General features: G+C 43.1%; 1 protein-coding gene across 2 annotated transcripts in view; it reads left to right on the top strand.

Moving 5' to 3' along the window:
- Positions 1-14,375, top strand: part of megf6b (multiple EGF-like-domains 6b) — a 55,868-nt gene that overhangs the window by 37,033 nt on the left and 4,460 nt on the right. The window contains exons 7-31 of one of the 2 annotated variants that reach the window (XM_076110449.1): positions 1,674-1,799; positions 2,520-2,642; positions 3,321-3,443; positions 3,564-3,701; positions 4,039-4,161; positions 4,393-4,515; positions 6,212-6,382; positions 7,010-7,141; positions 7,253-7,381; positions 7,494-7,622; positions 7,874-8,008; positions 8,460-8,594; positions 8,685-8,810; positions 8,894-9,025; positions 9,431-9,559; positions 9,634-9,765; positions 10,407-10,535; positions 10,646-10,774; positions 11,061-11,189; positions 11,283-11,411; positions 12,783-12,911; positions 13,072-13,200; positions 13,693-13,821; positions 13,981-14,112; positions 14,216-14,344. In XM_076110449.1, the coding sequence (XP_075966564.1) occupies positions 1,674-1,799; positions 2,520-2,642; positions 3,321-3,443; positions 3,564-3,701; positions 4,039-4,161; positions 4,393-4,515; positions 6,212-6,382; positions 7,010-7,141; positions 7,253-7,381; positions 7,494-7,622; positions 7,874-8,008; positions 8,460-8,594; positions 8,685-8,810; positions 8,894-9,025; positions 9,431-9,559; positions 9,634-9,765; positions 10,407-10,535; positions 10,646-10,774; positions 11,061-11,189; positions 11,283-11,411; positions 12,783-12,911; positions 13,072-13,200; positions 13,693-13,821; positions 13,981-14,112; positions 14,216-14,344 (3,270 nt within the window). Of the gene's footprint in view, positions 1-1,673; positions 1,800-2,519; positions 2,643-3,320; positions 3,444-3,563; positions 3,702-4,038; positions 4,162-4,392; positions 4,516-6,211; positions 6,383-7,009; positions 7,142-7,252; positions 7,382-7,493; positions 7,623-7,873; positions 8,009-8,459; positions 8,811-8,893; positions 9,026-9,430; positions 9,560-9,633; positions 9,766-10,406; positions 10,536-10,645; positions 10,775-11,060; positions 11,190-11,282; positions 11,412-12,782; positions 12,912-13,071; positions 13,201-13,692; positions 13,822-13,980; positions 14,113-14,215; positions 14,345-14,375 lie in introns of both variants that reach the window. The other variant, XM_076110448.1, reaches the window with a different exon arrangement.

The following is a 14,375-nucleotide window of genomic DNA, read 5'->3' as shown; positions in this document are numbered from 1 at the left end:
GAATAATGCTCTGTCTTTACTTCTCCTTTTCAATATATTAACAAGCGCAAATGCATTTTTATATATACATTTTTCTGTGACCCTGTTCTCTAGGTTTAAAAAATGTCCATGGGCAATTTGTTTGAACTTGTCCAATGATGTCTTGATCCCCTCCACTGCTCAATCTTTCTTTACAAATATACAAAGCCACCTATACATTGTATAAGTACTTGCAATTAAAACAAAGTACCAGAATTATTAAGAGAGAATGTAGAAAACTGTGAGTTGATTTATCAGTTTAGTTGGCCGTGGTTTCCGTACCTTCGTTTACTTGTAATTACAACCTTTCCCTCCATTAAATTCTGCTTGAGTGTTATTCCAAGGCTCACATGAGCTTCACATAAACCTGCTTGTTATCCCGTTACTCCTGACCTCCGCTGAGTTTATGCAGCACCTGTATGTTATTTTTGTCATGCCAGATACATTAGAATTGGATTTTTCAGAAATAGCTGATGGAGAAAAAGAGTATAAACCTGGCACCACTTTCAGCAGTCAGGAATGTATACACACAGTGTCCTGACATTTAGAGTGGAACTCATGTGTTTCTTGGCTTCGTAATGCAAAGTTGTTTCATTGTCTTACGGAAGAGACACTGTAGCTGGGACCCAACTGTCCCTACCGTGCCCTTTTGTGACAGCTGTTGCATGAAGAAATGACTGATTGCACCAATAATAGTGCACATCTGGACTGACTCCCAGGTGAAACTTGTCTGTGAGGCTGCATACCCCTCTGCTCATTGTCGTGTTCAGATTGTGCAGAGGCAAGCTGCAAAGTGTGTGCATGTTCACAAATAGACCAACTACTAAAGTCAACTCTGAAATCTCACTGTCTCATAAAAAGTGAATGAAAGTTTTTCTTTTTGCACTGTGCACAACATGGCCACTTGCATACTGGACAAAGGAAAGCACATAGCAGCACAGAGTGATGGGTAGAAACAGAAGAGCAGATGTCCTCAAATCAATTCAGTCTCAGCTCTGCTTGTCTTATCCAGCTGCTGATCTGCCAGCACAGGTCAGATGTATCCCACACACCTAGCGTGTGGCTGAATAATATTTGAGCTGGAAAGCTCCCTGCAGTTTGACGTGTACTTGTGATGGATGGATCTTGACTCTTGCCTTTTTTGAGTATGAAAAACACCGGCTTTGAGGACGCCCGGCTGTTCTGCCTCTCTATACCTGCTGTTTTCGTTAAAGGGGTCGAGTCCAGGCCGACTACCGGGGTTTCATCTGTTGCTGTACGAAAAAGAGAGATGCCGACGGAGGGAAGATGATTGAGCTGGCTCTGCCTTCAATCTCATCAGTAATTGAGCGTTGTCCACCACAGAGGTCCTGTCTCTGTGATTGTTGGCTCTTCCTTGGAGATGGATCTTTTGTGGCTCAGAGCAAAGCAATTCTCTGAGGTATTCGCTGATTGTAGGAATGTCAGTACAGCGGTCATGACCTCTGAGAAATATCAAATCAGTCAAATCAGAAGTCAGAAAGAGTTATATAAAACTGCAATTTGGATTTATAGGCATCGATTTGTTTTCTGCAAAGATGGTTGATTTTCTCATGTCTCTCTCTCTCTCTGTTCCTTCATTTAAGTTTTTCTACCCTTTTGTCACGTCTTATTTGTCCTTTTTATCCTCTGCTCAGCTGTTCGTTCGTGTGCCATCAGCAACGGAGGATGTGAACACTACTGTATGCAGCAGTCTGCCGCTCATTTCCGCTGTCGCTGCAAGGCAAACTACGTACTGGCAGAGGATGGCAAGCATTGTAAATGTGAGTGAAACTGTGGCGTAAGGGAAGACTTGACACACATCAACACTTGACACAGGACAGAAAAGAGAAACAATAAATGGATCGGTGACTAAGGAAAGAGTGCCAATAAATCTGAGCACTTTGGAAGACTATGTGGGTGGGATTCTGAGGAGATGATCATAACATTAAAAACCCATTTTCTGTATCTGCTGCCATTTGTAATTATCTGACAGCATGTTTGTGCTGGAGCAGGATTAACTGTCGTCCATGGAATGAGACATTGGAGTGAATCACAGCAGTCTGCCTCGTTGTTTTTTTTCCTGAAATTAATATTTTAATGTCCTTTCTTCTTTTAATGTTTCTGATCTCTGGGGCCTAGTTGAGTACAGTTCTCTGCAGGTGGGAAATTATACATATATGGATTTTAAATGACTGTCTCTCAGATACTTTCACCTTGTAATTGTTGGCTGAGAACAGCTTCCTCTAATGTTTGCAGAGCTGAAGGTTTCTCAACCCAGGTGCTGGACAGGCTTACACTTGTCAAACACACATAACTATGCAGAGAGGACAACATAGAGATGAGGTTGAGGTGCAAGGTGGCAGAGTGAATTTAAAGCTCTCCACCTGCTCTGCTTTAAGTTGTCAGTTTTTACGGTTTCTCCACCAGTGCGCCAGAAGTGATCCCCACTTGACTGTCACCATTGGATTTATATTTATGAGTGTGTGCTTTTTGTGTTGCAGTGCAGAATCCCTGTGCAGATCAAAACGGAGGCTGTATGCATGGCTGTCGGGTTGATGGTGGGAAAGCTCTCTGTGGCTGTAAAGCTGGTTACATCCTGGCTGAAGACGGGAAAACCTGTGAAGGTAAATTCACCAGTAACAAACATTATGACATTATAATGATTATTATTGTAGCTCAGAGTTAATCAAGTGACGGAAATATCAGAAGATAAACATAGAAAATGGTTTACAAAATAGTATTGCCACATTTAGTAGCTGCTCTGGAGCTTTTGATCATCGCACACTAATGTTCCTTAGCAGATGAAGTTTACCCAGTTGACATGGAGTTAAAGCTGTAGAGAGGTTTAAATTTATTTTTTCGTAGCGCTTTAACATTTTATTTTCCACTTTGGCTCAAAAGTTTGATGATTGAAAACAGCAGAGAAATAGAAATTGGAAAAACTACATTTCCATGTAAACTGGGCAAACTCGGTCTGCTGCAGAAGCAGAGTGGGGGTTTCTGGCACAACTTCTCCAACTTTCAAGATGCATGGAGAAAGGAAAAAGTCTGGAGAGGTTAAAACTCCAGCAACACTTAGCTGAAACTTGTTGGTCCCACCATAAAGCTGGACACTCTGTCTGCTGACAAAGACTGTTTCATACAGTTGAAAACTTCAGAAAAGCAAATTTGAAAGCCCATGTTTACTATTGAGTTAAAAGTTTGTGCAAACATGGATTTAGTTTGATGTAAATGAACCTGTGCACATCAGATGTATTCCTCCATTGTATTCAGTATTTTTTTTAAACATATTTTTGTCACAGATATCGACGAATGTGAAATAGAACAGGCCGCCTGTGCTCACGGCTGCCACAACACACTGGGCTCTTACGCCTGTGTGTGTCACACTGCCTATGAGCTGGGATCTGATGGAAAACAGTGTTACAGTAGGATTGAACTCCATTAATTAACACGATCACATGCATAAAAAAACGATATATTTAGTTATTACAAGGTATTTGAGTTCTTTAATTAACAGACATTATCTCGCTTTGAACTCGTTAAAGGAATCGAGATGGAGATCGTGAACAGCTGCGAGAACCACAACGGAGGCTGCTCGCACCGCTGCCAACATTCAACCAGCGGGCCTGTTTGCTCCTGTAACCAAGGTTACAGGCTAGACGACGACCTCAAAACCTGTGCTGGTAAGAAGCTGTGATGTACCGGTACTTGCATTGACTGGAAAAAAAATGCTTATAACAAATTATAAGGCACACTTAAAAAATACATCAGCACTCATCCACGGCAGAGGAAAGTAAAGTAAAACGGGGATCTAGTCTACACAGCCTCTGACATGTTTTATGCAAGTTAAAGAAAAGATAAATCATCTTTTGGGACTTTGGGGGATATGTAGGACTCTCAGTTTTTAGCGCTAAACCTGTACAAGTTGCATGATTCTGCATGATTTCTGTCAGTGAGCAGGGAAGCGTATCACTACAGGCAGCTCCAAATTTGAGTCTCCCTGCTTGTTGTGTTTGGCAGACGTCGATGAGTGTGGAGAGCAGAGCTCCTGCTGTGAGCAGGACTGCACCAACTATCCCGGGGGTTATGAATGTTACTGCTCAGCAGGATACAGACTCAACTCAGACGGATGTAGCTGTGATGGTATGTGTATGGCACTCACACTTGAGTGCTATACAATGAGACTGAATATTTCCCCGTGTTGAATTTGGGAGAGTTCTAGTTTGACTCCGAAGGCGTCGACGCAAACATGCACAATGTTGTCTTTGTTTAAGTTTAACGTGTAAAGCGAGTACTGCTCAGTTGAATTGCTTTGGCTTCTCTCTTGATGTAGCAAAAGTGTTTGAGTCTGTTTGTTGCGTCTGTGTGGTTTAGATGTAGACGAGTGTCTGGCATCGAATGGCGGTTGTGATCACACGTGCCAGAACAGCGCGGGTTCCTTTCAGTGTTTCTGCCGCCGGGGTTTCCGCCTCGACGAGGACCGGCAATCCTGCATCCGTAAGTATCAACATTTAATAAAGAGAGTGGCCAAGTGTGAATCACACCAGAAACATGCCAACGGAAAATCTGCCAAACTGTTGTTATCGTACTGCAAAAAACATCCTGTGTACAGAGTTGTTCACTTGGGATGGATATCGCAGTGATGAAACATAGAGCGTATACTCTTTTCTTAATTCTTTTTTTGTGTGTTTATTGGTTTTCAGTTTGTGTTTTACAAACAAAAGAGAGAAAAGGACAAGACATTAATAAATGAATGACAGAGGACTTAAGATAAACAAAAACACATGTTGCTCATGTTGCTTAATAATTCAGCATGGAATATTCGTTGCTGTTGTGTGTCCAAAAATAAGGACACGGGTAATGTAGCTCGTCTAAGAGGACGATCGTCTCCGGTTACGCTGTATATGGTAATCAAAGGATCAAGTACTAAGTTCCCAAAAAACATCTGATAGTTTGGAAAATAGATTTCTATTAGTTGGTCATTTAAGGGCACGGGATAAGTTTTACTTTGGAATAATGAAGACGACGTACCTTAAACTATATTAGTTCATGCCTGATACATATTGATGCTATATGTACATTTATCGGCATCTTACAACTGGTCCTTCATTATATCCGATCCCAAATCAATCTCCCAAGCAGATGTCAGAATAACTGAGGAAGTGTTTTGCAAACTAGATAAATAATCAAAAGCTATTGTTGCCTTAGCTAAGAGATCAAAAGAACAATGATTCCATGGATGCATTGTTGGGCAGTCTAGGAGAGGAAGATGTGTTGGATTTAATAAAATTGCGGATTTGCAGAAATCTGAAGAATTGTGGAAGAATAAATTGAATGTGCAACTGTTCAAATGAGGGCAATATTCCATCAATGTAAAGAGATTTCATAGTTTCAACACCGACATGTTTCCACAACTCAAATGACGTGTCAGTTATGGAGGGAGGAAAAAATGTGTTTGAGGGACGGAGGAGCAAGAGGAGAATTAATTTACAATCCAAACTGTTGCTTTTTTTAAGGGACTGTGTAACAATTGGGTTATCTTTTGTATAATTTAAAGGCAAAGGTAGTGAAGAGAAAATAAGTGGAGATAAGGCGGTAGGGTAATATGACGCCTGCTCAAATCTGCAGTCAGGCTGGATCATTATCAGGCTTGGATGGTTGGACCCAGAAGAAGAGGGCGTGCATGTTACATGCCCAATAATCTAACTGAAAGTGAGGGAGTCCCATACCCCACTAGGTTTAACTTTTTCTTTCTTTCATTCTTTTCTAATTCTGTATTTTTTATGTTCCAAATAAAATGAGTTATTGTCTAGGTCTGTAAAAAAATACTTTTTAATAAGGGCCGGAATGCAATTAATTAAAAAGATTTTTTTTTTTGTAGTGTATTCATTTTAACAACATTGATTCTTCCTGCTAATGAAATGGGGGCGATGGGACAACTGGAAAAAACAGGATAGGCGTCAGGTTTAGTAATATTAACAGCCAATCACAGCTCCCTTATTTTTTACTTTTTTACTTCGCCCTCTCTTGACGTACTATCAAATTGTAAAAAAAATTGTATCTCATTAAAATGGTGTATTTTTGTTCACTTGTTTTGAAACAGAGATTTATTCAAAGACAACATAAATGAAATGGCATTCACTGTATATTGTAGTGTGTGTACCTAACTTCCTTCTTGTCTGTCTCCCCACAGCACTAGAAGATACAGTTGAGGCCCTGTCCAGCAGAGCTGCCATCGAGTTGCCCCTCATTCAACCCCTGCTCACCTTGATGCAGGACTACAACCAACCCCTAGAGCGCTATGACGACTATGAAGACGACGAGGGGGAGCTGAGGGCCGAGAGTAACCTGGCAGAGAAATTCGGTGAGTTTTCCCCCTCAAAACCATTAGCCGCTCATTATCATTAAGAGCAACCTGTATCTGATTACCTGACTCGCGGGAGGTGAAGGTGTCTGACAGACTCATTTACTGCAGGCAGGAACACACCACATGGTGGGCCTTAATTACTGTGCTGCATGCTCCCAGACTGTCTGTACACACTGTAACACCACAGCTTCTTTGGCAGGAATGCTGAGGCTTATATGTCCTGGCAACCCGTAACAGGAAGTCCAAGGCTCTGTTGAGTGTCGCCCAAAGTTGGACTCTTTTGACAACATTTAATGTGCAACGCTACTTCACTGAAAGTTGACAAAAACAAATTTAAATATATACATTTTTTTGACCTGAGTGTGTATAGATAACTTCGCACCTCATAACTTTTCTGAAACTTCATAACCTTGAACATATTTATAACCTCTGAAATCAAATGAGAAAGTGTTCTGAGGCAGTTACTGAACTTTATTTATGAGCATCAGATGTCATGATTAGAGTTTAGATATGATTAAAATAGATAAATTCATCCTTTACTGTGAACTGTTATGACTCAGATGGGTGTCGGTGTAAAAGAGTAGCGTGAACTTCATTCATTACTCTCACTATTGTTGATTTCAGTGTGTTTGGATGACACTTTCGGCAATGACTGCAGTTTGACATGTGACGACTGTTCTAATGGAGGAAAATGCAATCCATGGAAAAATGGCTGCGAGTGTCCTGACGGATGGATAGGCGTCGTCTGCAACCAGAGTGAGGATTGGCTCAAACATATACAGACGCTGAAAAACATATGCATGTGTATCAAATTAGTCCGTATGACAGATTAGCAGTAATGGACCCGTTTATGTTTCAATTTCACAGCTTGTCCCGAGGGACATTTTGGTAAAAACTGCTCCTTCCCCTGTAAGTGTAAAAATGGTGCCACCTGTGATCCGGCCACTGGGAGCTGCCGCTGTCCTCCTGGGGTCAGTGGAGACGTGTGTCAGGATGGTGAGTCATCCCAATTTGTCCAAGCCAACATTTTTTGGGTCTTCAGTGAAAACATTTCTCTCCCACCGTGGGAGCTAGTTAAGTTTACTATGAGTTGTGTTCCTGTGTGCAGGCTGTCCTAAGGGCTTCTATGGGAAGCAGTGCAATAAGAAGTGTAATTGTGCCAATAACGGGCGCTGCCACCGAACCTACGGAGCCTGTCTGTGTGATCCTGGACTCTACGGACGCTTCTGCCACCTCCGTAAGTCTCATTGTCCTAACATTAACAGACTCACACCCTTGAAATCCCATTTAACATTATAACCCGGGATTATAAAAGTATTGTTTGTCAGACTCTCTGAAATTTACTAGCATTCAATTTCAAGTATCCAAATGAAATAAAAAAGGCTTACAAATTCTCCTATTGTGGCTATAACTTTAACATCACATCATATTTTGCTTTGTGCAACATCCTGTTATGACGCCATCTCCTCCTTGTTTATTGTCCTTCAGCTTGTCCGAAGTGGACCTTTGGTCCCGGCTGCTCAGAGGAGTGTCAGTGTGTCCAGCAGAACACTCTGGAGTGTCACCGCCGCCACGGCACCTGTGTCTGTAAATCGGGTTACCAGGGCAACACCTGCAAGGAAGGTGAGCACGCTATCGCAGTGATCATCAACGACTCATCAACACACCGTACTTACATTTACCGTAGGCTGTTTTCTGTTCTGAGGTGTTATTACTGTACAAATACAGCATGGATTACAGATGACGGATGTTGTTTTAACAAAACGTATGAAGAAAAAACGCAAAAAGGAAGCAAAACTCAAGTCCAAACCCCCACCATTGATACACCTGTCGACATACAGTCGACATGCAGTCAAGTCCATTTGCTTTCTGATATAATCAGTAAAGGGGGCCAAAACTGTAACAAATGTACAGTATGAGTCAGTGGAGGAGAACCAAATCCCCTCTAAACAAAGGCAGAAAAGCATTGAGGAGATCATTGAGCCACTTATTACTAAGCAGGAGGATGATTTCCATTCTCTCATATAACAGTTGTCATAACAAGGTAATTGAGTGCTCTGTCCCGTTCTTCTAGAATGCAACCCAGGTACGTACGGAGCCGGTTGTCAGAAAAAGTGCTCCTGTCCACCGGGAGTGTCATGTGATCATGTGACTGGAGTGTGCCAACGAAAATGCCCTCCCGGTCTTCATGGAGAGAACTGTGATCAGGGTAGGTGGCCCTACAGAGAACGCGTTTTCCTCACGCTAAGTGTTTGTCCTCCCGTGTTGAGACAAGGCTCTTCTATGTGTCCCGTGTCAGACTGTCCAGCGGGAATGTTTGGAGCAGGCTGCGTCCATCCTTGTAACTGCACAGGCGCCCCGTGTGATAAAGTGTCGGGACGATGCAAGTGTCCGGCGGGGACGTCGGGAAAGCACTGTGAGAACTGTGAGTGCAAATATATTTTGAGTGTAAATAACCACGCATATTTTACATGATAAAATTGATAAAAATGTGTATCTTTTTCACAGTGTGTCCCGAGGGTTTTTGGGGACCAGGCTGCACAGAAACCTGCCCTGTTTGTGAGAATGGCGGCGTGTGTGACAAACACAACGGGTCATGTAACTGTCCTCCAGGGTTAATGGGCAGATTCTGCCAGAACTGTGAGTATCAGCGGTTTGCATTTTTTGGTTTCCACAGCAAAATGCATTTGACAGTCAACCAGCTGAGGAGGGATGGCAGCAGCACGGTGGAATATGGAAAGTTCTCAGTGGTGCAGCTTGGACAAGAAATAGAACAAGATGTCAGAAGACAGAGGAGCAGTTTTTCTCCGAGGACGTTAGCTAAAATTCTTCAGCTGCCGGAAAACCACCTCAGATATACTTCACTGGGAAGAACAAATATAATTCCATTTCAAAAAACCACTGGCTCTTAAAGCCTCATTTGACGGCTGAATCACAGAAACAAAGCTGTGATGGGAACTTGCTGTGCTTTCATGCTATCCGGTGAAGTTTGTTCTGGTAGAATAGTCTTGCTGATTTTCAATTTTTTTATTTTTCCTTGTGCAGCGTGCCCGAGTGGAGGTTTTGGTCAAGCTTGCCAAATGAAGTGTGTGTGTGAGAACAACGCTCGCTGTGATCCGGTGAGCGGGCGGTGTACATGCGCTCCTGGCTGGACTGGACACAACTGCAGGAAAGGTAACGGCGCTGGAAGGCATTTGTTAACACTCATTGTTATTGTCTGACACTCAAATGGGATTCTTCTGTTGCAGGCTGTGATGGAGGCCACTGGGGGGAAGACTGCGCAGAAACATGCGACTGTAGAAACGGAGACGGCAGCTGTGACGCCGTGACGGGCCAGTGCAACTGTGAGGCTGGTTACACTGGAACACGCTGCCACCAGAGTATGTAGTTAGTTATGTGTTGAAACATTTAAAGACCACAGTGTTCTATCTGTAATGATTCTAACTTAATATGTGTCCTGTTTTTATTATGATAGAATGATTCAGGCTTTTGTTAGGATAAAAAATACTACAACGTTTTTGCACACCAGAAAGTCTTGTTGACATGCACGTCTCATGACATGAAGGAAACTAAAACTCCTGCTCACTGTCGATCACTTTATTAATGTTTCAGTCTGAGATGAAGGTTTGAGGATTGAAATGTCTTTAATAAAATGAGCGTGAGTGTGAGTGGTGTCTTGGCTTTCTCAGTTTGTAGAAAAATGAAACAAATATCTGTTGGGAGTATGTGTTGCTGTCAGCCAATTCATTCATTGGCAGTTTGCGCTATCACTCTCGGTGCTACCACCAGATAGTGCCAAAGCAATCATTTCTAATCCTAAATAAATACAAAAAGGTTTCTCTGTGAGGTACTTATTTTGTATTGTAGAATTGTGTCATTCTAAAACCAGCCTTTATAAAACATGACATTGGACAGGAAATGTTCAACATGATTTAAAGCCACATAGCACTAGTCTGTACGTCTAAAGTGTGTGTGCGTGTGTGTGTGTGTGTGTGTGTGTGTGTGTGTGATATTCCCTCAGAGTGCCCATCAGGTATGTTTGGTCTTGGTTGTCGCCATCGGTGTCAGTGTGACAACAAGGCCTTGTGCGACCATGAGAGCGGAGCTTGTACCTGCCAGGTGGGATGGACTGGAACCTTCTGTGAAAAGCGTAAGAGACGCTCCTTCACATCACAAAGGCAAATTCACCTACTAAATGTGTATACAGTATATGCCAGTAACAGGTAGCCTTACCTGTGTGTGTGTGTGTGTGTGTTTCAGCGTGTCCTCAGGGTTTCTACGGACTAGACTGCCAGGAGAAATGTTTGTGTCTAAATGGCGGGAGCTGTGACCACGTCAGCGGAGTTTGTTCCTGTCCTGCTGGCTGGATCGGTCCATTCTGCAACCTGAGTGAGTGGCGGGTGCACAACAAATAGTTATGAAGTTAACGGGGGCTGGCGTCACTCCAGTGTTATGAAAGATGGTATCAGGTCATTTGTATAGCTGCATCGAAGCACTGAGAACATCTTTGTAACGCGAGTAATTTGGGGAAACCCAGTTCAGTCGCACATGAGAAAGCACCGACTTGATGTTCCCCATGCTATGGCCTGTATCGCTTACCAGACACTGGAATTTCCACTTTTGATCAGCAAAGTTCACCAGGAGGTAATGATATTGTTTGTCCCTCTCCTGGCAGCGTGCCCAACCGGTTTCTATGGAGAAGGATGTAACCAAACCTGTAGCTGCCGTAACGATGGCATCTGCCACCCGGCCGGTGGGCAGTGTGTGTGCACACCTGGCTGGACCGGACCCAACTGCACAGAAGGTGAGTGAACGCAACACAGAGCTAAGTAATCATCTGTATGACGGGTAAATACGGGTGTCACAATATGGTTTTGTCCGTGCGTTATTTTCCCAGAATGCCCTCCAGGGTTTTATGGAGCAGACTGTCAGCAGCGCTGCCTGTGTCAGAATGGGGCCGCCTGCAACAAGAGCAATGGAAAATGTTCATGTGCCAGTGGCTGGATGGGCACAGCCTGTGAACTCGGTAAGACTCCGAAATGATGTAAGAGTCTCCGTGTATGTGACCACAAAACCACCTGCAGATGAATCATGTTCAGGAAAATTGTCTATATTACAACTCGGGTCTAATTTTTGTACATTTGGCTGCCATTTATAATAACATACTCAGATCTGGGAACATTTTTTTGGCAAAGGCTGACGGGGCAAAAGATGATCAGACAGGTTGTGAACAGGCCAAACACTGTTTGCAAGTCCTGTAGGTCACAGTTGAACCAGCCAATGTCTGTTTCTAAAATAGCCCTTATTTTGACTTCCAAATAAGTCTGGCTAACGAGGAAAACTGTTTAAAACATGTATGACTTCTGGCGTGTCTTGCCTTGTCAGACTTGTTTTGAGCAACTTTGCCATATTCCCAGTACAGTACAGTGCAACTGGTCCAAAATCTGAATTTCCCTTTAACTTTGTACTACTTTCTTTTGCCCTCTGATACGCTGCCTAAAGTTTTCTCCAGAAAATGCCTTTTCTTTTCCTTTTCCTCATCAAGGGTCTAAGAATAGAGGTAACGCAGTGGTAGAGCGGGTCATCCTTCAATCAGAAGATCACTTAACCCCAATAACTGTCAGAAGCTACCACAACATCTGAACAGAACATCTAACATCCAACCAATCAGCCGGCAGACCAGCATCTTTAACTGATTATACTGGAACTAAACAGGACAGACATGTTGGAATTGAGCCAAAATGAGAAATGAAATACACGCACTGATTTATAAACATTTATTGTTATCGATGATAATCTGATAATTTATCTCGATATACACTTTAGGCTGTTTGGCCCAGCTCTACAAACTTGGATAATTCAGCCTGGTCTTGTAAAGCCATAATGATTTCTGTTAGTCTGTACAGCAATGCAGAAGAATAACATTACCTGAACCCTAAACATGTATGGCCTGTGGTTGTTTTACTGTGCTCAGGAAATACGTGAGTCTGAGTTCAATCTGCTGCCTTAGCTCATTTGTTTTTGCAGAGTTTGTTTCTGAACCACGAATGGGTCTTTTCCGTAAAAGTCTCTGCCGACCCGGCGAAAGCGTTCCAGCTTGTTCTCCCTTTGAGCTCCATATCACACACTATCCTCCCTCTGTGCCTGTTACAACCTTTCCCTGTCCAGCCATGCCAGGCCCAGCCCCCTCGTCATGCTCAGGAAACTTCTAATCCTGTGGCTGGAATGCCTTGATTTCCAGCTTTATACTCAAAATAATTGGGAAAAAAAACATGTTGCAGCCCTTCAGCAGAAATATGACAACACACGATAGTTCACACCATGATATCTCTGTTTTGGTTCTCTTTCTTGTCTCACGTGGGCTTCTACTCGTGCACGCTGCTGTATGTTTGTACAGAGTGTGCGGTGGGCCGGTTCGGGACGGACTGCCAGCAGCAGTGCGAATGTGAGAACGGCGGCCAGTGTGACGGACTGACTGGACGGTGCAGCTGCAGCAGCGGCTGGATCGGAGAGCGCTGTGAGAAAGGTGAGCCAGCGAGTCTCTGCTGCACAACTGAAGCAACTAACTAATGAACCAACAGAAACGTTGACCTTATGGGAACTGCTGCGCAGTGGAAACTGTTGGACTGGCAATATTGTGTAATTTTTGTTCATTTTAACCTCTAATTTGCACCTTCTTCACTCAGCATGTGAACCAGGCCTGTTTGGTGCCGGCTGTGAGGAGAGATGTCAGTGTGTGCACGGGGATTCATGTCACCACGTCACTGGAGCGTGTCAGTGTCCACCAGGCTGGAGAGGAACACTCTGTGATAAAGGTGCAAGCTTGCGGTTAAAGACACTGGTGCTCTTGCAGCCCCTGCTGGACGGAGTTTGTCCTGAAGTTTTGATAATTTTCCAACATCTACATGCAGGGATACAACTTGTTTCTCATATGTTCTGCTCTATTTACTTGATATATATGTATCACTCTGGTTCTTCAAGTTTTATTTCTGCTTCTTTCTACTGGTGTAATGTATGCAACCTAGGTTTCTTCTCTATTATCCTAATTTAGGGTCTAAGGATAATATCACTTTAAAGCCCTCTGTGGTGAATTAATAATGTTGGGGCTATATTAATAAAATTGACTTGACCAAACAAAGCAACAAAGAACAAACTAAATATACTAACTCATTATATATTTTTTAAAAATGACAGACTGGTTAACATCTACAAGTAGAGTATGGATAAAGGTGACTATGCAGAATATAATGTCTCCCCAAATTATGGCTACAAACATCTTATATTGTTTTGACTTTGTTTACTTTCAGCTTGTTTGCCGGGTGTGTATGGAAAGGGTTGCATGCAGCACTGTGGCTGTGCACAGGGCACATCCTGCCACCATGTCTCTGGAGACTGCGGCTGTCCTCCTGGATTGACGGGAAACGGCTGTGAGCAGAGTAAGTGCTGCAGGACCAACTTCTGCCTCCAGTCCATTTAGAAGGGTTGCGTTGCAGGTTTTATTAACTCATCCTTGCATTAATAAAACCCATTTAAGATGCATCAGAAAGCAAGAACATCTCTATCAAACTGTAGACTTAAACCTCTCCCTCTCTCAGCTTGTCTACCAGGAACATTTGGACAGAACTGCAATCAGGTCTGCCAGTGCTCAGAGACGAACCAGCTCTGCCACCCGGTGTCTGGATCATGTTACTGCGCTCCAGGTTTCCATGGCCCCAGATGTGACCAAAGTACATCAAATAGGATAATTATACCTTCCAGACATATCACATTACACTGAAGCAGAGGCCTTCTAAAAGTACTAATTCTCTGCTGTTTCAATTTCGTTTTCAGTTTGTGGAAAGGGTCGTTATGGTCCAAACTGTGAAAGCGAGTGCCAGTGTGAAAATGGAGGGAGGTGCATTCCTTCTACTGGAGCCTGTGATTGTCCAGCAGGTTTTATAGGAGCACGCTGCAACATCAGTGAGTCCATCTAAAACTGTGCTAGTGATGG

This window comes from Anarhichas minor, unplaced genomic scaffold, assembly GCF_050575085.1.
Source record: "Anarhichas minor isolate MPS153535 unplaced genomic scaffold, ASM5057508v1 ptg000043l, whole genome shotgun sequence".
NCBI lineage: Eukaryota > Metazoa > Chordata > Actinopteri > Perciformes > Anarhichadidae > Anarhichas > Anarhichas minor.
The sequence above is the reverse complement of the archived record's forward strand: the minus strand, read 5'-3'. Positions and strand labels throughout refer to the sequence as shown.